The sequence below is a fragment of the Ranitomeya variabilis genome, chromosome 5 (assembly GCF_051348905.1).
Source record: "Ranitomeya variabilis isolate aRanVar5 chromosome 5, aRanVar5.hap1, whole genome shotgun sequence".
NCBI lineage: Eukaryota > Metazoa > Chordata > Amphibia > Anura > Dendrobatidae > Ranitomeya > Ranitomeya variabilis.
Window position 1 is genome coordinate 507,812,362 of NC_135236.1, and position 24,618 is coordinate 507,836,979.

General features: G+C 38.9%; 1 protein-coding gene across 2 annotated transcripts; it reads left to right on the plus strand.

Annotated features, from left to right (window-relative positions):
* The first annotated feature begins 353 nt into the window (after positions 1–353).
* On the plus strand, positions 354–17,245 carry LOC143773778 (uncharacterized). Of its 2 annotated transcripts, none has more exons than XM_077261132.1 (11): positions 354–453; positions 636–674; positions 3,527–3,582; positions 4,768–4,830; positions 8,827–8,883; positions 8,996–9,046; positions 9,206–9,271; positions 12,003–12,053; positions 12,162–12,194; positions 14,530–14,642; positions 17,139–17,245. In XM_077261132.1, exons 1-10 carry the CDS (start codon positions 405–407, stop codon positions 14,623–14,625), a joined length of 561 nt encoding a protein of 186 aa, XP_077117247.1. In that variant the 5' UTR covers positions 354–404; the 3' UTR covers positions 14,626–14,642; positions 17,139–17,245. The 2 variants fall into 2 exon arrangements, with proteins under 2 accessions (XP_077117247.1, XP_077117248.1); XM_077261133.1 differs by having other exon boundaries at positions 355–453; positions 3,530–3,582.
* The last annotated feature ends 7,373 nt before the right edge of the window (positions 17,246–24,618 follow it).

A 24,618-nucleotide genomic window follows, 5' to 3' on the forward strand; every position in this document is an offset into this window, starting at 1 on the left:
GCTTTTAAGTGATAATCCATTTGGAAGTCTTGGAAGTAAAACGTCTATGATACTACTGTACATAAGAGGCGATTGTGATGAATAAATATTTGATTGGAATTAAATTTATAAATGATGTAGGAAATTTTAATCTTTTGGCATCAAGACACATGCATGAAAAAGAATACCACTGCGTCATATGTTCTTATGATCGGCAATTTGAGAGGCATCAAAATGGCAAATTTAGGACAAATGGGAACATTTCACAACCTTTACTGATGTAAAGGTCATTTTTAATGTCAGTGGGTGGACAAAAAGGCCTCATTCAAAGGTATAAATATAAAAAGTCTTGAACGTTGTTCAAATCATTCCCAAGAAATCTTTAGATATTCCTTCTGAATAATCTACATTGACCATCCTCCATAATGAAGATTGCAATTGTCTTTGTATTGGTAGCTCTGAGCTGCCTCCTCGGTAAGTTCTTTTCATAGAGCGCATGAATCCATGTCAGGCATTCTTAGTGGAAATTGAGCCAAGATATGACAATGATGTGAACTTATTTTTTATAGTAAATAATGGCAAATATTATAGTTTATATGTTAATATTTTATGTAAATGTAGAACTAAACAAAATATGTTTAATATCTGTTGTATAGATTCAGGAAATGCAATGCTCCCTGCTGGTGGAAGGAAAGGTGAGTAATGACTACAATGAGATATACTCATTTAGTGGGAGGAGAACGATAGTTTAAAGCTCCAGATTAAAAATCAATTTTAAGTTTTTACTACAAATGCATCGACGGACAAAAAAATATAACTTTGTCATACATTTTAATTTATCATTTGTTCCCCTAATCTCATTGTACTAATTATATCCATTACTTTAAAAAGACCTCTTTGGCAACCTAAGCGCTTATTTGAAAAGGAAAAATCATTAAAAATAGACAATGTACATAAGAAACTAATGCTTGTTTGGAAGGCTGAGCTCTTTAACCCCTTAATGACCGCCAATACGCCTTTTAACTGCGGCAATTAAAAGTACTTATTCCTCAGCGCCGTTTTTTAATGACACTGAAAAATAAGGTTATAGTGCCCCCTGCATCAGACAATCTCCGGGGTCTCGGCTACAAGGGTTAGGAGAACATGATTCGGCGACTGCAAAAAAAGTCTGATTTTCCATTGAATTTCTCTCTCCTCTGATATGATCTAGCACATCAGAGGAGAGAGAAATGGGATCCCCCTTGCCCCGGCACCTCTGGTGTCCTTGGACCCTCCTGTATTACCCCTGGGCCTGTCCCCTGGCCCCCGGCATCTTCTTCCGAGAAGATAACGATGGGCACATGCGCAGTGCGCCCGCCGAGATCTACCCACCGGCACCCGGCAACAATAGAAGTATTCTCCTATTGGTTCATTTTGATCACTGTGATAGACCTTATCACAGTGACCAAAATAAAAAAATAGTAAATCAGTCCCTCATTATCACCCCTTAGTTAAGTAAAAATAATAAAATAAAAAAATATATTTTTCCATTAGGTTTAGGGCTAGGTTTAGGGTTGGGATTATAGTTGTGGTTATAGCCAGGTTTAGTGTTGGGGCTAGGGTTAGGGCTATGGTTGGGGTTATAGCTAGGGTTAGGGTTGTGGTTGGGGTTATAGTTGGGTTAGAGTTGGGGCTAGGGTTAGGGTTGGGCTAGGTTAGAGTTGGACTAGGGTTAGAGCTAGGGTTAAGGTTGGGGCTAGGGTTGGGGGATATGTTGTTGGGGTTAGAGTTGTGGTTAGGGTTATGGTTAGAGTTGAGATCAGGGTTAGGGGTGTGTTGGGGTTAGGGCTGTGTTAGGGTTTGACTTAGAATTGGGGGTTTCCACTGTTTAGGCACATCAGGGGGTTTCCAAACATGGCATGGTGCCCGCCATTGATTCCAGCCAATTTTGAGTTAAAAAAGTCAATCGGTGCTCTCTCTCTTCTGAGCGCTGCCATGCGCCCAAACAGTGGCTTTCCCCCACATGCGGTGTATTGGCATACTCAGTAGAAATTTCACAAAAAAAGCTTGTGGTCAATTTTCTCCTGATACCTTTGTGAAAATAAAAAGTTAGGCTCCAAAGTAAATTTTTTTTGTGAAAAAAGTAAAATGTTCATTTTTTTCCTTCCACATTGCTTTAGTTCTCGAGAAGCACCTGAATTGTTAATAAACTTCTTGATTGTGGTTTGAGCACATTGAGGGGTGCATTTTTTAGAATTATGTAACTTTTGGGAATTTTCTGTCATATTGACCCCCAAAACTCACTTCAAATGTGAGGTGATCCCTAAAAACAATGGTTTTGTAAATTTTGTTTTTCTTATAAATAAACAGAAGTCATATAAAACATTTTTTATCAGTAATATGAAGGACATTATGTCATAAAAATATATCATAAAGTGCCAGTGGTCAGAATTTTTAAAATTGGCTTGGTCGTTAAGTACCAAATTGGCTCTGTCACTAAGGGGTTAATCTTTTAATACCATTTCCAAAGTTCCTCCTATTCTTTACTTCTGTTTCCAAGATGGCCATCACAATGGCATGGGGATTTTGTTAAGTCTAAGCCAAGCCTTCCCTGCCTTTACTGTGCTGTGGCTAGTAAAAGTAGAGAAGGTGCATATTTCATATATCAAAACAGAAAATATCTTTTTGTCCAGTAAGGGTACTGTCACACAGTGGCACTTTGATCGCTATGACGGTACGATCCGTGATGTTCCAGCGATATCCATACGATATCGCTGTGTCTGACACGCAGCAGCGATCAGGGACCCTGCTGAGTATCGTACATCGTAGCAGATCGTTTGGAACTTTATTTCGTCGCTGGATCTCCCGCTGTCATCGCTGGATCGTTGTGTGTGACAGCGATCCAGCGATGCGTTCGCTTGTAACCAGGGTAAACATCGGGTTACTAAGCCCAGGGCCGCGCTTAGTAACCCGATGTTTACCCTGGTTACCAGCGTAAAAGTAAAAAAAAAAAAACGTACATACTCACATTCCGGTGTCCTTCAGGTCCCTTGCCGTCTGCTTCTCGCTCTGACTGACTGCCGGCCGGAAAGTAAGAGCAGAGCACAGCGGTGACGTCACCGCTGTGATCTGCTTTCACTTTACGGCGGCAGTCAGTCAGAGCGGGAAGCAGACGGCAAGGGACCTGAAGGACACCGGAATGTGAGTATGCATGGTTTTTTTTTTTTTACCTTTACGCTGGTAACCAGGGTAAACATCGGGTTACTAAGCACAGCCCTGCACTTAGTAACCCGATGTTTACCCTGGTTACCCGGGACCTCGGCATCGTTGGTCGCTGGAGAGCGGTCTGTGTGACAGCTCTCCAGCGACCACACAACGACTTTCCAACGATCACGGCCAGGTCGTATCGCTGGTCATGATCGTTGGAAAGTTGCAGAGTGTGACAGTACCCTTACCGCAGCGATTCCTTTTTCCTTATCTAAGAATAAATACAGCAAGGTCATAAGATGGACAATGAAACAATTTGCATATATGAATTCTACTCTTTTCTTTCTTGCATTTTATTTAGTAGTTTCATCAAAAGGGACCATGATACCAAAGAATTGTCTTGAAAAATTAATTAAGGTAATTCAAAATGTAAAGGGGTTGTCTGGGCATGTGATATTGATATTGATGACATATTTATAGATATAGATAAATATAGATATTGATGACCCTATAATAGGTATTAGATCAGTGGGGTTCTGCCACCTGCCACCTGCACCAATCAGCTTCTCCAGGATCTTCAGGATGTAAATGTAGGATTATGCTGAAAAATGTATCAATTTCAAAAGCCTAAAGGGTTAATCACATCATAGCTAGTAATATAGATACAATCCGTGAACGTCCAATGCCAATTACCGTTTCCATTGAAGGGGCAGAAGCCGCTATGACTTTTTACCTTCACAGGTCCATACAGTTGGGGCCCATTAATCAGGAATTGATGGTTTACCTTAGCGATACCTCCTGACTTCTAATGGTGGAGATCTTATTTTAATGATAAAATTATACTAGTTTTTCTACAATTAACCAGCTTCATGTCAAGTACTTTGCACACTGCAATATGTTTAATGTGTACACAAGAACCAATGATTAAAAATGTATAAAAGGTTGCTAAAAAGTGGGAAACCACAATGTTGCGCCATACACCCACAGGATAGCAATACAGAGGCTGCACCAATGACGTGTAATGTAAACATCCCAAGTGCTACAAGCAGAGTCATGAGTCTAAAAGGAGACTCTAAATGGGATGGAGAACATCAAGTAACATAATACATTCAGTAAAATAGAAACATCACCTCTTGTGGGTGATGTCCAATTTAGAGTCTCTTTTTTGACTCAGGACACTGTTGTAGCACTTGGGATGTTTACATTACACGTTATTGGTGCAGCCTCTGTATAGCTATCCTGTGGGTGTATGGTGCCACATTGTGGTTTCCCACTTTTTAATAACCTTTGTCATATTTTTTCATATTTATAAAATTTCTACATTTTTAGTCATTGGTTCTTGTGTACACATATTTTATAAGATGTAATTTTCACCATAAAGCGCTGCGGAATATGTTGGCGCTATATCAATAAAATGATTATTATTATTATACTGAACCTCCTACTATTCCATGATAGTTTGTTGGCACTTTACTATTCTTTATTATTTAATTTGATGATTTTCTTTTTGGAGGGAAGCCACAACTATAGACACAACTGCCCTTTTATGCAATATGCTTGTAATGTTATTCTGTTGATAATAATTACCACTATTTTTAATAGGTTTCTCTACCCGGGGCCCTTGACAAGCTCCAAGATTTACTTTGCCTGTTCATGTGTGGGAGGGTATGTGATTTATACATTATGAGGATTTATTATGTCATTACATCAGCTTTAAATAGGTAAATAATGGGAGCTTGGAACAGAAATGCTAGAGAATAGACAAACTACGTGTCTAATAAAGAACATGTTAGTATATTTTTAGAAACTCTTACTCTCGCACCTTCTTCTTTGGGGAAATCCCATTAATTCGGGAACATTCACATGTTGTTACTATGCAAAAACCAATGAAAGACAATGAGTAGAATGTATCAAAGTGAAACTCAGAAATAGTCCAGCAATACAGAGTTGATCCTAGAAGACTTAATGGTTATCCTATCATGATTTAATAACTTCACCCTTGAACTGTTTTCATTTTTTTTCATTTTTGCTCACCTTCTTCCCAGAGCTATAACATTTTTATTTTTTGATAACATGGTCATGTGATGGCTTGTTTTATGCGAGACGAGTTGTAATTTTGAATGATACCATTCATTTTACCATATAATGTACTGGAAAACGGGAAGACAAATTTCAAGTGTATTGAAATTGCAAAAAAAGTGCAATTCCACAATTGTTTTTTTTTCACCATGTTCAACAAATGCTAAAACTGACCTACCATTATGATTCTCCAGGTCATTGAGTTTTTGTAGATACCAAACATATATAGGTTCTTTTTTATTTAAGTGGTGAAAAAAAACTATTAATAATATGGCATCATTTTCTGAGACTTGTATTGTCTCCATTTTTCAGGATCTGGGGCTGAGTGAGGGCTTATTTTTTGCACAATTAACTTGTGCGTTTATTGATACTATCTTGGGGTAGATATGATGTGTTGACCACCTGTTATTGCATTTTACTGCAGTGTTGCGGCAACCAAAAAACATAAATCTGGCATTTTGATTTTTTTTCCGTTTACGCCAATTACCGATTGAACTAATTCTTTGTATTTTATATTTTTTGGTTTTTTTATTATGAATTCGTAAAGGGGGGAGATTTGGAACTTATATATATTTTTTATTTTTTTAAAAACTTTTTTCCACTTTTTTCTTGCCTCCATAGTCTTTTTAAGAGACTTGAAGTTGTGATCTTCTCTTTGCTTGTGCTACACCTAGCAGAGCTTCAGCCCTGCTATGTGTAGCCAAAATATTTATATGCTATGAACGCCGGCCACTTGACATCGCTCATATCAGATGGCAACAACAGGCACGCGGTTATTCTGCAGACCTCCATTTGTCATACCAACCCATTGGAGCCACACTATCATGTGATATGGGCGCTGATGGGCGGGGTTAGTAATGCGCTTCAGGCTTGATAATGTTAAATGCCGCTGTCAGAGATTGAGAGCAGCATTTAACATGCTAACAGTGGCAGGTGGATTGCGATTCCACCTGTGGTTGTTAGGGGCACATGACATATAATATTATATATTAAGCATATATTATTGTATGTTTATTAATAATAATAATAATAATAATAATAATAATAACAATAGATATGCTAATAAAAGTCACTTTTCATAATATAAAACGGCAAAAAAGACATGCATATATGCAGGGATCAACAAGAAAAGATTAACAAATTTAATTTATCTAAAGTTTTTTTTTACCACACAAATCACAATTTAAAAACATTTTAAACCCACAAAACACAAAATATATACCAAAAACAAAATAGGAGGAGAAAGTAGAAAGCAAAGGTCCGGTCCATTATGATATTACCTCATCAGCAGTATAACATACAATAACACATAAAATATCCTATAATAGATCCGTACCCAATATAGATACAGAAAGTGCAAAGTGCAAACTCTGTGACAGCCTATGAGGAAAAAATAGGTATCCTAAACGCACAAAAAAAACAAATAATGCCATAACAATAGAAGCATCATAGCTAAAGTAGTCACAATTGCTAAATGTGCAAAGTAACTCTCCAGAGAGATTTTAGAATAGGCACCTAATGAACATGCTCACACCATGCATATCGCTGGAGAAAAGGGACGATCAGGAATGGCTCCCATGTAACCCACCCAACGCGTGTCGTCACCTCAGTGACTTCATCAGGGGCAGAGTAGTGGGGTTAACTAGCGGAACAGTGGAATATATATATACTTACAAATTGGACGATTAAATGCAGCTGCGGCATGAGTACCGCCGGAACAAACAACACTAATACATTTTCCCCATTGAGTCCCGGAAGCAGTTTGTGCGCATGATCAAGGATCTCCATGGAGATAGAATGACATCAACTCTATTACACAGGCGCAGTAGCCTGAGCGACTTCGAGAGTTGAATAGGCAGCAAATTACTACATAAGCGGCCAGGCATTTGCCTAGTGCACATGCGCAGAGGTCTCCATGGTAAAGCATCGGCGTCAACTTTATTGCGCAAGCACAGCGACTTGTACAGAAGCACAGGCTGGGATACTTACAGATCACTAATGAGAGCACGCAGTTGTCAAGCAGTAAAGGCAGGGATCCCCGCACTCCTCAAAGTGCTGGACTTATCATAGCATACTAAAGTGCAAGAGTGCCTCTTAATGTCATGTAAAGGCACAACAGAGCGGACATCCCCAGAGATAAACCATGAATCGTTACACAAATAGCCAAACAATTACAAAAAGCAAATGAATAATAACATGTTCAGGCGCAACAATATGGATAGCCTCAGAAGTAGACATTGCGACATTATACAGTCAGCCAGACAGTTGCAAAAAGCACATGAACAGAGATCACCATAGACATTAATCAGTATCTACTCAATAGCGTGAGCGCGACAAGTTGAGTATCAAAAAAGACTACAAATCGCTGCTGGGGGAGCAAGATAGTCGATTATATGTACTTAGAAGTCCAGCACTCTTCCAGATGCTGAATTTGTTGCGTCATGCTTGAAAGTGCAGGTACCTTTTAGTATCTTTCTTAGTCTAAAAAAACTTTATAACGCGTAGAGAAGGAGGTTGCACAACACAAAGGGATGACAAAACATCTGACCTAATGGATGCACACTATACTATAGCACTCATATCGCGCGATGAGACACATGCAAATTCGAATCCATATGAATGACCACATGGATAAACTACACCGATCGCACCTACATACCTAACGAGCAATGGCCCCTCAAGTCACAGAACATAATAGCTAATTAATAATCCATTTAGCCATGTAGAGGTAGAGTATACGAAGGGTCACAGATAAACCGTAGGTCCACCAATGATGGTTTAGACCCAACCGGCTTCTGGCCCCACCATTGGTGGTACTTATTTATGTTATTATTTCTTCATCATCATAGAATGCCTTTTTGTTTAATTTCATCCCATACATATGGGAAGAAAAAGAAAGGAACACTGTCTCCTTATATTGGGTACCAATAAGAATAAGGGGTAGGTCCTCTCCTTAAGCAGATTTTCCAAAAAGCTGGATTAAGCCGTTAGAGTTGATTATAGTAACCAGTAAATAAAAGTTCTTCATTCAGTCCAACTGGTGTGAGACTCCGTAGCTTATATATCCATTTGGATTCACATCTCAATAGTATATTTCCCCCCCTAATAGTCACATTGATACCCTCTAGTCCCATAATTCTCAGGCCTCTGGTGCTCCTTCTGTGCATGTCCAAAAAATGTGCCGCCACTGAAGTTATTGTCTTTCCTTTTTCCTGATCCTGTCTTGCTGTCATAATATTAGAAATGTGCTGTTGGCTTCTCTTCCTAAGCTCGTGGGTTGTTTGGCCCACGTACAGCTTAGGGCAATCACAAAGGATCACATACACAAGATTTTTTGACCTACAATCCTACAATTGAAATAAGATTTAGATATAATCGGAAAAGGTAGTGTATCAACAGAGATTCTCTCCTGTGCAACCATGAATTGGCACACCATTACACCCCCATTACACCCCCACTTTTCATAATATGTTTTGATATGTTTTAGTAAAATCTATATTCTTATATTCATTTATATAATCTTTATCTGACGATGATCATGATTAAGTTTTTAAAAATATATACATTTTCACTTTTTTGCAGAAAACTCATAATGAAGAACTTTACAAGAGATTCTTATGTGAACTGCACCAAGCTCTGGTGATGTTTAATAAATTATTTTAAACAGATATTCTATAATATTAACATATTATTTTTCATAATACGTTTCATGACATAAATTGATGTATCAACTCTTATTATACTTTTCCAGATTGATGCCGGTTGTTCCGTTGATGAAATCCTGAGCCTTCCACAATTCCTGGTATTTCAGTTCCAAGCAATATCATAATTGTTAATATTGTATTTTATGATTATTATTTTTGTTTCAGTCGTAGCAGTAGAAAGTAGAACTAAATCTTTCTCTCTCAACCGCTTTCACAATATTAGTTTAATTGTTTTTTTGTTTGTTTCTGTTTTTTAGGAAAAAGTTGGTGATCAAGTCGGACAAGTAGCAGAACAGCTTGGATGTGAAATTTTGAAATTATTGGTAAGCTTTTATTAATATGATTTACTTATTAATATTTATATATGGAAGCAAGCATATGGTACTTACCAACTACTACTACTTACCAACAACTTACCAACTATACTTACCAACTAAATGTAGATTCTTTCATTATAGTGATCTATATAGTATGATTTCATACTATTGAAGGTAGTATTTTACCTATATGCTACCAACATAATACATACAGTGCTTATGCCCTTCCTGACATTAAGCATCTGTGTATGCCGCTTGCCAGTGGCTCGTGTATGGAGAGAGCTAAATTCACTGCTGATGACGGCTGTTACCATTGGAATCTAATGACTCAGACAGAGCTTCCTCTGTTATTCATCTGAGATGTGACCACTTGATGCTTGTTGTTCGTCATGAGACAAGGAAGATGGAGGCATATTGGCTACGTGTCTGTCAATGTTGTGCTCCTATTTTTGGTCACCTTGCCTCACAAAAAATGGAATGAAAAGTAGTCAAATGTATATCAAAATAATACCAATAAAAATTAGTGGACGCCCCTAAAAAAAAAAGCCCTCAAATAACTCCATTGTCTGAAAAAGTTATGGGTCTCAAACTAGGGCAACACACACTTAGGGCAAATCACACTTCAATGAAGATTTTTTATATAATTTTGTTTAAAACATAAAATGCTATATGAATATTGAATGTAACATGTAGGCTGTGTTCACACGTGTTTTGCTGATTTTTGGACATATTTTCAGCGGTTTTGCAACATTTTTTCATACATAGAAAGCAAAGAAAAAGTTGAAAAATGTTGCAAAAAAAATGCAGGCGTGCACTTTTGCTGATTTTTTGGTGAACCTTATTAAATATGTGAGGAAGACAAATGACATATATAATCCTCAACAAAAAGCACAGAAAAAATGTACCAAAAACTGCAAAATGCAGCAAAACCTACTTTTTGAAAGCAGCTGCTTTACTGCCAAGAGATCAGATTTTTCCTGCCAATAAAAAAATTCTGAAAAAACACAACGGCCACATAGCCATAATGTGTGATATCCGAGCAACAACATAATATTTATGTTTTCTCTCCATTCCACCAAACAAAGAATATTTTCTCATTTTTTTAGTGCTTTACATGGTAAATTAAATTGTGGTATTCTAAGGCTTAGAATACGGAGAGGAAAAGACAAAAGCAAAAAACTTGAATTGAATGTGGCATGATAGGATTAAATCACCATCGATCCCTACATAGGTCACAATGCACATCACTGAGCTGTGGGAACAGAATTCTCTTGATGGCCTGTACTCAATATTCTGCAATATGATGCTCTGTATACATAATGTTATGGACATTGGGCTCATACGTATGGATATATTTTGTCTCTGATTTAGAGTGTGACAATTGAGATTTCACTCTGATTACAAATTGATGTACGTCATTTTTTCTGTATGAGTAAAAATGAAAACATTAAATAAATACTTCTAAGGAAAAGTATGTATGCACGCATACCACCTGACAAAGCCTAGACGGCAATACGCTGCGATTGCGTGGTGCTGTATAAAGGGATGTGGCAGGGTCGGTGCACGAGTCCATATCCTCCCATGCAAAAAAATGTTCTAGAGGAAAATATCTGCACTGTTTAATTCATCATCCAATCATGTCACCTTTTGTTGTTACTTAATATGCAAAGGATCGCAGAGGTAAGATGGAGCCCCATAGATTTCTATGCATACAATATTATGGCAGCCTCTCACATAGAGGTAGTATCGGGGCTTAAACACTGGTAGTCGTTAGAAATGTATAAAATGATGCAATAGAATAGAACAGTCAGACAAATCTTATGTGCTGTAACTAACAAACGTCTTACCATACACGTTACACCTTGGGTCACACATTTCCACTTGCTGCCAACCTCCCATATTTGTTATAGTGGTAGCTACAAAGTATAGATACTCTGCAAACTGTGAGTAGTTAGTAAATTTAATATAAAATAATCCACTTAAATATTGATATTAAAACATGATTTCTTAATCGGATACTTTTCAAAAAGGAATTTCACAGACCACAAAAAAAAAAATCACTATTCCACCATAAGCCTATATCAAAATAGAGGAAATAGAGAGTAGATCAGGATATGAAGTTAAGGGCGGAGACACACTGCCGTATTTCTCGTGCGAGAATCGCATCGCTCTGTACGGACTGGCCGGTACCTCTCCTGACCCAAGCATGACAGTATGATGGATTACTATGCAGCTGTCAAGCTCAGGTCAGGAGAGCCGACAGCCAGTACGAGGTTTACAATGCGATTCTCGCACGAGAAATATGGCAGTCTGTCTCTGCCCTAACGGCGCTTCACATACAGCTGGAAAATTCTAAATTAATCCTCCTATCTTACCTTAAATCCAATCCAGTTACCACACAAGTATAGAGATAGAAAATATCACTGAAAACGTCTTACCCACAGTAATAGTGGGGGTTAGAACTCTGCGGCTGCTTTACCTAATGCTCATTTCTTGACCAATGGCTTCAATCCTATATGATGTATTATACTGTATTCTATTTAATATTATATTAATCTTCATAAAGACGCTGATTTACAAAGTACAGCACACTGTTCCTTTATTATCTATATAAATATTATTATTGTATAAAGCTAATAATAATAACAACAATATATTATTATTATCACTACAGTATGTAACATAAATGTCTCACTCCCATGCTATAAAACTAAAAAATGTTTGCATTGGCTTCCAGGAGCAACTAGGATTAAGCGATGTTGTGCTGAATGTTTTATGTGAGGTTTTGGTAAGTTCTTATCAATAACATGAAAATCTGTAAAGTGTAAACATAAATGACCATTTTATTTGCAATCTGGTTAATTATTGTCTGTTTTAATTGTATATATATTTCTAGGGAGAAACACTTAAAACCTTGAGCAAAGCTCTGGTAAGTAAGACATTGATTTAAGTCTTAACAAAAAGTGAAAACTACAAAATTAGTATTCATGATTCTGGTCTACAGACCTGTAATTTTTTCAAGCTATTTACACTGCATGTTATGTCTCGCTTAACAAAATGTCTGCTAATTAGGGTTCTACCCTATTCCAGCCCAGTAAGGACACATAATATAGCAGGTGTTTGGTCAAGCACATAACCGCCATATACTCTGCTGACTACACTAAGGGTAATTAATCAGAGCCATCACTGAAGCTTCAGTATTTTGACTTATTTTGACTGAAGCCAACATTTGCGACTCAGTCATTTCAAAATGATAGTTGCTGAAAAATGGCAAAAACAGACACTAAAATGGTATATATATTTGAAATTAATACTTTCAAGGGAGATACCATACATTTATATAGATTAAATTCTAGAAATGGCAAAATAGTTCTACAAATGGCAAAACAATTTAACCTCTTATTGACCTCCAATACGTCTTTTTACAGTGGTCATTAGGAGTCACTATTCTTCAGCACCACTTTTCTATTGTAATGAGAAATAATACAATAGCAGCCCTGATATCTGAGGATGCAGTGATTGTCAGCTGAATTTTGCAAATGACACACTGCCACAAAGGCCACAATTAATGACACCACCAGTCGTGGTCCTTTAAACTACTAGATGCTGCTTTCAGTAACAATAGAAGCATCTAGATGGTTAACAGAAGGAGGAGTCTCACTCTTTCGCCCCACTGATATGCTTATGGTTGCTATGATAAATCAAGGCCAAGCAGTGGATTTAGGGACTACCAGCTAAAGTGATACTGTCTTAAACCTATTGTGATTTTTAGGAGACAGAATAAGTTTAGTTTCACATTTTCACGAGTCGGATGCTAAGCACTAAAGTCTGATTTTCCATCTAAATCCACAGAAAATGTGACTCAGACAAAGCAATCGACAGAACCATTAACTATTAATTAGAACTCTGTCTGGCCTCTATTACTTTGTTTTTGGGTTGGCACAAAAGTGTTATAGACCACACTTTTGCTCTTGTCTTCATAAATGAGATGCTGCGGAAACAGATCCTAAAGTGTCTAAATCCTATTTTTTTGGAAATTAGACTGAAAACCATGGTAAAATGCGCAGCTTGGAGCACAGAATAAATATGAACCTAGCTTTTCAAGCTATCAAAAAATGTTATGTAATAAAAATGGTTCCAGCAAATCATCAAATAGTCCACAATCAGGGCCATCAGTTGTAAATAGAAAAAATGGGGTTACTGGTAGAGCAATGGCTCTGTATAAGTGACATAGCAACCCAAAAAATGTCTCCTACCCTTCTCAGCCCTGCTTGAACTGTATTTAACATCCACATGTATGCCATTATTTAAGTGAGGAGAACCCGCTTAACAATTTGTTGTTGGAGAGGAATGAATCTAGAACCACGAGCTGGGCACAACATATTGGCCATAAATATGACATATTTGCATTTTCACTTTGCACCATCTATTCCATGCTAATTTTTGGAAATCAAATTATTCCACCCAAACCTGCAAACCAAATGTCAAATAGCGCTGAAACAGTATGGGTTAATACCACATTTAAAAGAATATCTGTAACAAATATTGGGGTTCATTTTTTTCTATTATCTGTCGAAAAAATGAAAAATTTGGGGCTAAAACAATATTTTAGCGTTAATATTTTTATGTTAATTCCTGTGAAACAACTGAAGTGATCTTCCTGACAGCAGTTTTGAATACTTTGAGGGGTACAAAATTAAAATATTATCACATTTTTGGGTTTTCCAATATTTAGTTTGCTTTTTTAAACTTTATTTGTGAATGTTTCCCTTAAATTTGCTGCTTAACTTTTATGAATGTTATCATAAAAAAATAAGGCAACATTAAAGAATTATTCTGGTCTAAAGGAGACATTTGGTTAATGTTATCTATTAACTATTTGGTGCTGTATGACTATATAATTCAAGAGTTAAACATTTTTTAAAAAATGATAATTTTAAAAATCTTAATACATAAATGGAAAATATATTGATCTAAAATTACAATTAACATAAATTACAGTGTGTCATGAAAAAACATTCTCAGAATTCCTGAGATAAATGCAAACTTCCCAAAGCTATTTAGAAGACATATCATATTTCGGATTTGGTCACAAAGGCCTAAACTAAGAGGTTAAAGTTATTTCAATCTGGAATGAATATTTTATAAAATGATACGAGAATCATGGAGACTGGAATCTTAACAAATAGACTATTAGTATATTTTATAATTCAACTCTTATCTGCCTCATTTTACATTATTATTTAATATTTTATGTTGTTAAGGCTGGATTGGATCTTAATCTTAATGTGGCAAGTGGAGTCTTGGGAGGTGGTGCCTTGGGAGGTGGTGTCTTGAAAAAAGTACCACTACTTGGATAAAGGAAACAAATCTTCATGTGAGTACTTTATCTTGAATTATATTGTACAGATAAAATATGAGAACAGGACTTGTGCTTTTTTTTTAAGGTTTATGTATTGGACAATGAACTCCTTAAAATAATAGTATACTCCATGTTTCTAAAGTTTTTACACAGTCAATTGCATAGAAAAACAAAAATAACTACAGTTTTTTTCATTTTCTTCTTTAAAAAAATTATAAAATGTAATTAACATATTCTATGTAATATAAAATGGTATCAATAAAAGCTATAATCTATCATGCATTAACAATACCATCATACTAGTATATCAAGACGAGAAACTGTTCTAGGTTTTTGAATTTGGCAACAAAATAAATAAAAGTAAGTTTGGTCCTAAATTACTGACGAGGGCCAATAGCCAGAACACCGTGTCTGCAAATTGAAATTTGGCTTTTATCCTAAGTCATTTATTAGATGTGTAAACTGTTTATTCTATTAGTTTATAATTTACATTATTACTAGCCAAAATACATGCCCTTATGGTAGTTACCATCCAATGACTTCTCCCCACAATTTCTGTGTTAATATTAAAGAAGCACTCTCATCAAACTTTTTATCCTCTTAATACATTGTAATCAACATATTTTATGGCACTATGTAAAACAAGGAAGTTTGTTTTCCCTACATTTATCATTTCCCTCTTCATCTCTTTACCCAGCTGCTCCCTCCTCCCCTTCGCCAGGGACTTTTGCAGTGTCTCATGACTCATACAGGGAAAACTAGCCTCCTGTTTCTACATAGAGCTTAAAAGGATTGAGCTAGTCAGCTTTTAATCTCATGATATCATAAATCTAATGGAAAACAGAAGAATTAACTTGGTAAAAAGGTAAAATAAGCAATTGTAAGTACACAGTTGACACGAAACGGACGTGGCTTAGCTTACTTAGCTTACACTCCGACACCTCCTGGCCACGAGGACGTGTGGCATGCATCCCATGTGGTAATAGAATGTGGACCCACTGGACCACAGGGGGGAACCTGGGCCTACCTGCACTAGGGAAGGGCAGCGACCAGAGTCTGTGGAGCTGAGCATGTGGGCAAGATGGTGACTTCTAGGACTAGATGACACCGCACAAGTTCAGGTATAAAGCAACATGAAGTTTTCTACAAATGTCACCATATAGAAAACAAGACATTACAATCTCAGGCTCCCGATTCTGCACATCTAGCAAGGGTGAACATCGCAGGTCAGCAGATGTCAGATGATGGCAAGAGGTCATTATGGGTTGATGTAGTCCAGGGACATCTGGCATGGGCATATCAGGAGAACCTCTCTGTCAGTCCTCAGGCATAGCACAGGCACAGCAGGAGAATATCAGACACCTTCCTCAGACAGATGGCATCACAGGATGGACCCTAGGGAACAGGCAGGACATCGGGGACACCTACAGGACATCGAGCAGCGGCCATCAGGCCCCAAGCACCAGATAGCGGTCATTAGGCTCCAGGCATCAGGCAGCAGTCACCAGGATCTGGACATCTGACACGACCTAGAAATGAACTCAAGCGGGATGGTGCAAGCACCACAGGCTTGGACCAAAAAGTCACTGGGTACATAGTTCAAGACACAGAAGGACTTCGAGAATATCACACAGCAGGAACCCACATTTATGGCAAGGACTTTGGTATCAACACATAGACAGGATGGGTCCAGGGACAAAGACATCAGCATTTCTAGTACTGATAGCAGGTAGAACAGGAGCTGAAGACAGACAGACCAGAAGCAACATGGAGGACCAAACACACACATCTAGGCTCAGAAACCTGAGAAGCTCTGGCCATGCCCAACAGGGAAGTGGAACTTTAAATAGGAGCTGCCCTTCAGCAATCGGCTGGGGACTGCAATTCAAGCGCACACACTGCCCCTAATAAAAGTGAGGAAGGTGTGGCCGTGCGCACCCTAAGCACAGACAGAAACCAGTACAGCATAGCCAGCATGGGAACTGAGGCCTAGGGCACCTGGCAGTGGCTGCAAGCCTGGACACATGTGGAAAGTCATGCACCAGCTGCAGAGGACCTTGCAACCTGCGGATTACTTCTACAGCAGCAGCCAGGGACCACACATGCAGAAAGTCATGCAGCGGAGCAAAGACTCTACAACACATATACGGCTATGCGGCAGAGCACAGAACTGAGCAGCATCCATACAGGTAACAGACATCAGAATCCCAGCCGATTAGGGGAAAGGAGCAAAGGGTAAGAGTACAGACATGCAGAGTAATGCTGGGGAAACAAGGCACAAACACACCGGCATTACAACAGTGCTGTATAATATAATGATTACTATATATTAAGAGGATAAAAATGTTGATGGGAGTGCTTATTTAATTTAAGTGTAATAGTAATGTCATTAACATTTCTGTAAATGTACATTTAGTAAATAAATAGAATACACATTTAATTTTTGTTTGTTAAATTAATTATAATATTCATATTAACACTCCTAATAATTCCCAAACTATTTTTTCTTAGATTCCAGATTTCACCTGAAAAATGAAAGTTCAATAAATAACCAAATGAAATTACCTTTGACAAAATAATTGATTGTGATCTTAATAAATTTAGTATGCATTACATAATGTCTGTCTCCTTCTTTTTATTGAGGTATGCATTTCTACATGATTTACATGTAATTTTGCAAAAAAAGTAACCTTTGTTTTTAGTAAAATAAACAACCTTCTGCAAGCTCACCAAAAACAGTAGATAAGGCCCTCACACTAATAGACTAAAGTTGGTTGAACGCTCAACAGTCTAATTTGTATGGGAGCCTCTGAACTTTCCTGTCAACAGATGATTTTAATGGTTAGAAGGATCCAACCCGTTAGATTTCTAATGACCAAACCTTTTTTTCTCGCCCATGATATCTCTCCACCAAAGGAGATTGAGCATTCCTTTGTATGTGGAGGGGGGATTCAGAAGAGATAGCTGTAATGATTCTTCTTCTCACACCTATGTAATGCTTATGGAATCTCTTACACTTAGAAATCATAAATGCAGATTTAATTATGGAACAGGTTCAGAAAGCAGTTTCTCATATTATCATAACACATTGCATTTCATCATTTAGCTAGTTTTCATTGCCAATATCCTTCGGCAGTGATATAACTAGACACTGATGGCACCATGTGCAAGATTTGGATTGGGGGTAATACTTTTTGGCTGTCATTTTGGTCATTTTGCACTTTGTCTTTGCTCTCCCCTATAGAAGAACTGTAGAGTAACATGAAGCTGTGTCACCCACAGAAGTTGCTCAGGTTGTGCAGCTCAATCAGGATGGCACAACAATGCGAGCTGTGGCAAGAAGGGTAGCTGTGTCTGTCAGCACAATGTCCAGAGCATGAAACAGAGAACAGGAGATAGGTCAGTACACCAGCAGACATGGAGAGGGCCGTAGGTGGGCAACAACCTAGCAGCAGGACAGCTACCTCCTCCTTTATGCAAGGAGGATCAGGATGAGCAGTGTCAGAGCCCTGCAAAATGACCTCAGACAGACCACTAGCATTCATGTGTCTGTGCATCACCATAAGCTCCAGGCACATTTCCCTAACCCATTCCCAACCTACACTTTAATAAACAAGTTATCCTTGTTCAAACACCCTCATGTTTGAGTGCTGTTTTTCTCCCCTGTCTGTCACAATATAGGGATTATAGGGATAGTTAGTAAGGGACAGCCGTCGTTGAGTGGGGGCGCCACAGGCGTAGGGTTCTTTTCAGGGTGCCAACCTCCGCGTTAGGCAGGGTTTAGGAGTGTAGTGCGTAGGGTAGGGGTGTAACAGGGAGCCTTCCTTCATTCCTTTTGATTGGTTTGTCCCATGGGTCGGTGGTGTCCCGCATCTTTTGAGATACATTTTGTTACTTTTGCGGCAGGATTTTATTATACAATGGCTTTTCGTATGTTTTTCTCCTCATTCCTCATAATTTTGGGCCCACTTAAGAAATAATCTAGTTCACATTACACTATATCTGGCCTCAGTGAACCATGCTTACGTTGTCTAGCATTATAGTCAGGAAAACACTGCAACATATCTGATGGGGGGATAGGACTACTTTAATAAAAACAATGGGTTCATCCATCTAAGCACTGAGTTCCACAGGTATGCTCATTATGCACATTTGGGCACCACCATTGTGTTATTCAGTCCATTGAGACAAACTTTGAGAGAGTCTCATATTGACAATACGTGAGTATGGAGCTTACATGGTTTTTGTGCCGGGCGGCGCATGATAATGGAGTGGAGCGCTTGCGTTCCATCTCCATGACATTCAGCGTTCCACAGCCCGTACGCATGCTCCGATACACTATACACATTGTGCGCAGTACAGGAAGCGCATCACACGCCAGGGGTGGAGTCCCAAATAGGCGCTCTTCCGGACTTAGCGCTTTTAAAGCACAGATGGAGTAAGATCTGTAAAGTGGCAGTTCTCTTACTCCCCTGATGAGTCCAATCGGACGAAACGCGTCGGGAGACGCTCTGACTATATGAGGGGCAAGCTCATCCTTTTGAGAGATACGTTAACTCTCTCCAACTTTGGGTGAGATCCAACAGTTTACACAGGGGCTCTATGTTGCGGTATTTGCACATATTGATGCCCGAGGCTAACAGTGCCTGAAACAGAGAGATGGTGGCTGCACTGTGGTGACCAATAGGGACGCTCATGTTGAAAATACACGGGGAAGCATGGTCCCGGAATGTTGGCAAAATAGTGATTTATTGCTCAGTCACATCATATTTGTATAGCCTCTCCTATGCTGCCAAAAAACCTCTGACAGTATTTTTTGTACAATGGCGTTATATGTGGCTATAATGGCATTATCTGCACTTTATCTATAACCGAGTATGATCAGTTCAGGTTCTTTAGAAACTGACATTTTAGTGATAATTGGGTTTAGTGCCTACTATATATGATCACTTTTATGTTCTATTGCCATATATGCGCATTGATAATAAGATAGAATCGGTAACAATTATAGTACAATTTCACTACACTCTTTATTGCCAATAAGATATTGACAATAGCCCTTGGGCATAAGGGCACTACCTTTAGAGAAGTGGGACACAGCCCATTATACATTAGATAATTGAACGTATCCTACATGGAGCGCAGGTGGTAGGATGTCTATGGAATTGTTCCTTACCATACGCATAGTTTAAGCGATTTCATAGTACTGTCAGACACGCTTGCTTTTAGTATTTCTTTTTCCATTCTGTGTTTGTCAGGGTTCACTCACTAAAGGGTTCCTTCTTTTTCTACTATTTTGTATTGTTGTGTGGTCTGTTTTTGACTATTTTACATAAACCTATTAAAGGTTAAGTTTTATCCAATTGCTATTTATTATTATTCCTTATTGGATTAGTACCCAGCTTATATATATATACTTTGGTGATATGGCAGGTTTCTTGACTACAGGCATTGACACGAATCAGTGGTTTGCTGAGGTAACAGATGTGTTTTCAGATAGAACTTATACCCAAAAGAAATATGTTCCATCATTTAATGGGGCATTTAAAGAACTGACAAAAATATATAAAGATCAAATATCTTCCTGGTGGGAAGTGCAGAGTCTAGATAACTACATCAAGTCTGGAATCGTACCTAGACATCTAAGAATCACATTAGCACCAGGATACCGGTATAAGAACCCGGCTTTATTAGTCAAGTGGGAAAAGGAAGCCACTGATAGTTCTTTGAGACTAATGAAATTGTTACTAGAGGAAGAAAAACATAATTTGACTGGTCTAAATGATTCTTTAAAGGAACAAATTGAAATCACTAAAAAATTCTCCACGGAACCTGAGTTCTCCAAAAAGGAGACACTACTACAGAACTCTTTGGAAAGGTTCCAATATCACTTGAAGGAGAAAAAGCATAAATTTTTCATACGCGATTTGCAAGATTTCAAAGAAAATAAAGCCTACTCCCTTACCACAGTTAGATCTATACGGAGAGTTGAGACTGATATCTCCTCTTCAGAGGCTGAGGCTTCGGACTGTGATACACGATCAAGTGGTCAGAGAGGTAGAGGAAAAGGAAGAGGAAGAGGTAGCAATTGGGGACGTGGGAGTAATAAAAGATTCCCCCCCCAAAAAAAAAACAGTTTTTTAGAACTAGGCTATCCCCTCAGGAATCGGACCAATCCTCCAACATGAATATACAGGTGATTAATTTATCATCCAGGTACCTCTGAGCCATGAGGAAACACAATTATTGAGCAAAGGTCTGACATTTGTCCCTACTTCTGACATGGACACTTTCGAGGTCATTAAGGACCTCAATCTTTTCGTGAGACGCCTAAAATGGAAAAAGTTTTTTTTGAAGGAGGATAGAAAAAAGTGCACGGAACTTGGTATTCCGGACGATTTGCTCCAAGATGTACAACTGCTATTCCACTTGAGTGATCCTATCCCTAACCAGGATGGCACCGGTCCTTTCACAAGTTTGAGAAACAAGAGTTCTAAGATGCCCCCTTCTATGGGCGATCTTGGCTCTATTGATATCTTCTTAAATTTGGTTACTGAGGATATCATGAAATTGCCTGAAAGCAGGAAAAAGGGACGATTCAATTTTTCTAGAAGGGAAATGGCATGTCTTTGTGATCTTGAAAAAGACCACAGCATCACTATAAAACCCTCCGACAAAGGGGGGAATGTTGTGATCATGGATACCACTGATTACCGTTCCATGTGCATTTCCCTCCTGGACAAAAAAGATGAATATAAGGTCTTGAGTCATAACCCCACTGGTACCTTTTTGATGGAGCTGAACACCATCATTGAGAGAGGCTTTAAGGACGGTGTAGTGGGGAAGGAGGAGAGAGACTTTCTCATGCCAAAAAATCCTGTTGTTCCCATATTCTATTGTCTCCCAAAAATACACAAAGGGGTTAATCCCCTTAAAGGGAGACCTATAGTTTCTGGTAACAATAGCCTCACGGAAAGATTGGGGCTCTATATAGATCAAATTCTCAAACCATTTGTGAATTCCTTGAACTCCTATGTGCGGAACACCACCGACCTTCTGGGTAAATTAGACGGTGTGTATTTGGAGGAAGACATGATACTGGCCAGCATAGACATAGAGGCATTATATTCCTCCATTCCACATGACAAGGGTTTACAGGCAGTGAATCATTATCTCAGCACCAGGGGCACTCAATACGACAGACACAACAAGTTCGTCCTGGAGGCCCTGGAATTTTGTCTGACCAGGAATGTTTTTTTATTTGACCACAAGTACTTCCACCAGCTCAGGGGCACCGCGATGGGTAGCCCCTGTGCGCCCTCGTATGCAAATTTGCTCCTGGGCTGGTGGGAGGAAACCTTGGTTTTTGGAGAGGGAACCTCGGGCCTAGATGAAAGGATTGTACTATGGCTAAGGTACATTGACGACGTGCTGGTCATTTGGAGAGGGAGTATCCATGATTTTGGCAGCTTTGTGGGGAGTTTAAATGTAAACAAAGTAGGCCTACATTTCACGTATGAGGCCAACCCAGCAAGGCTGGCTTTTCTGGATATTCTCATAGAAAGAGACAGCAATGGCGCTATATCCACCAAAACTCATAGAAAGGACACGGCCTCCAATTCCCTCCTTCGATGGGAGAGTAATCATCCTGCCCCATTGAAGAGAGGGATTCCTAAGGGCCAATATTTAAGAATTCGAAGGAATTGCTCAAATCATAGTTCCTTTCAAGAACAGGCTAATGACCTGCATAACAGATTCCTTGACAGAGGTTACCCTGAAGGAGTGTTAAAAAGGGCCTACAAAGAAACTGTAAAGAGGGAAAGGAAGGATTTACTGGTATCTAAACCAAAGCCAGAGAGTGACATGACCATTCGGTTCATCACCAAATATAGTAATGGGGCAGACGACATTAGAGACATCTTTAAAAAGCACTGGCCGGTTCTGTTAATGGATAGGGACATTAAAGAGCATGTTTCCCCATATCCGCAAATCACGTACAGAAAAGGGAGGTCTCTAGGTGACAGGCTGGTTCATAGCCACTATGATTCCAAAAGTAATCTTAATCCATGCCTAGATAACATCAAGGGTTGTTTTAAATGTGGCAGATGTAAGGCCTGTTCCTCCATATTAACTACGAAGATCTTCTCAAGCAGTGTAACAGGTAGATCTTATTCCATTCGACACTTCATCAACTGTCGCACAAAAGGCGTTATCTACAAAGCAAGCTGTGAGTGCGGGCTGGAGTATGTTGGCAAAACAAAGAGGGAATTTCAAAAAAGGGTGGGAGAACATCTTCGAGATATTGTGAATGAAAGAGAAACCCCGGTGGCAACCCACATGAATTCCTTCCACCAGGGTAACCCCAAAAAAAATCACCTTTGTGGGGATAGACAGAATTTTGCCACCTACTAGAGGAGGCGACTGGGACAAACTTATCCTTCAAAAAGAAAGTAGATGGATTTTCTATCTTAAGACAGTCCAACCATTAGGGCTGAATGAACTACAGTCGTATCACTGCTTCCTATAGGTACAGTGTCCCCGTCCCCTTACACTCCTCCCACTCCCATAGTACTGTCAGACACGCTTGCTTTTAGTATTTCTTTTTCTTTTTCCATTCTGTGTTTGTCAGGGTTCACTTACTAAAGGGTTCCTTCTTTTTCTACTATTTTGTATTGTTGTGTGGTCTGTTTTTGACTATTTTACATAAACCTATTAAAGGTTAAGTTTTATCCAATTGCTATTTATTATGTGTCTGCGCAAACTGCCAGAGAACACTAAGATTGGCAAATTCGACAATGGCATCCTATATTTTTCACGAATAAGAGCAGGTTTACACTGAGTACATGTGACAGATGTGACCAAGTCTGGTGATGCCATGGAGAAAGTTCTGCTGCCTGCAACATCCTCCAGCATGACTTGTTTGACACTGGGTCAATATTGGTGTGGGGAGGCATTTCTTTGGAAGACCGCACAGCCCTCTATGTGATAGCCAGGAGTACCAAGACTGCCATCCAATGTGATGCAAAACCAGACGCATAAACAACACCTTCAGGGGGGCCAAAAAGCTAGAACTCAAATTAGGGGCAGACACCAGGATCAGTGGCATCAGTTGACCCACAGTAGAAATGTATTAATGGCACAGCAGCTGTGAGACATGGGCCATGCATGAGGTATTCTTAGAATCTGTTTAGTTTGTGACTATCTGCCATTTTCTTGTGGTGTTCTGGCTGCTGGCTGTAGTTGACTGATCATTTGACCCACAGTACAAATTTTAGAATGGCACAACAGTAAAGATTGGTGGACCCCTGGAAGTTTCTGTCTGGCAGGTTTGATTGAACAGTTTAAAAAAAAAGTTCAGGTTCGAGTGCCATAACAGTACCTGGACCCCATTCACTTGAATACGGCCCCGAACATCCAGTGTTTGCCATTGCTTCTGATTGGCGGTAAAATTATTACCACCTGTCAGACAGCCACTGTTCCCACGCTGTCATTTGACAGCCCGTGTTTTACAGTGTGTTTTGTTTTTATTTCAAATAAAAGACTTTATACTTGATGTGTGTTTATTTACTATAAACACAATAGGATTAGTAATGAATAGGTGTCTTATATATGTCTCTCCATTACTAAGCCATGGGCTTGAAATCACCGGAAAATACAAAGGAGACATCAACCCCACAAATATGAACCTCACTTGCCACTGCCACAGGGCAAATTGAAAGAGCCGGGCAAAGCACCAGAATTGGCAAATCTAATAAATGGTCATTTTTGGGGCCGCTGCTGGCTGCTATTTTTATGCTGAGGATTAATGTCCATGGCCTCTTACTTGCCTGAGAATACCAGCCCTCAGCTATCTGCTTTAGTTTGGCTGGCTGTCAAAAATGTGGGTGACCTAAGCATTTTTTTTATTACTTATTTAAATTTAAGAAAACAGCATGGGGACTCCTCTATTCCTGATAACCTCAGATGTCAGGGTTAGCAAGGTTGGTTATGT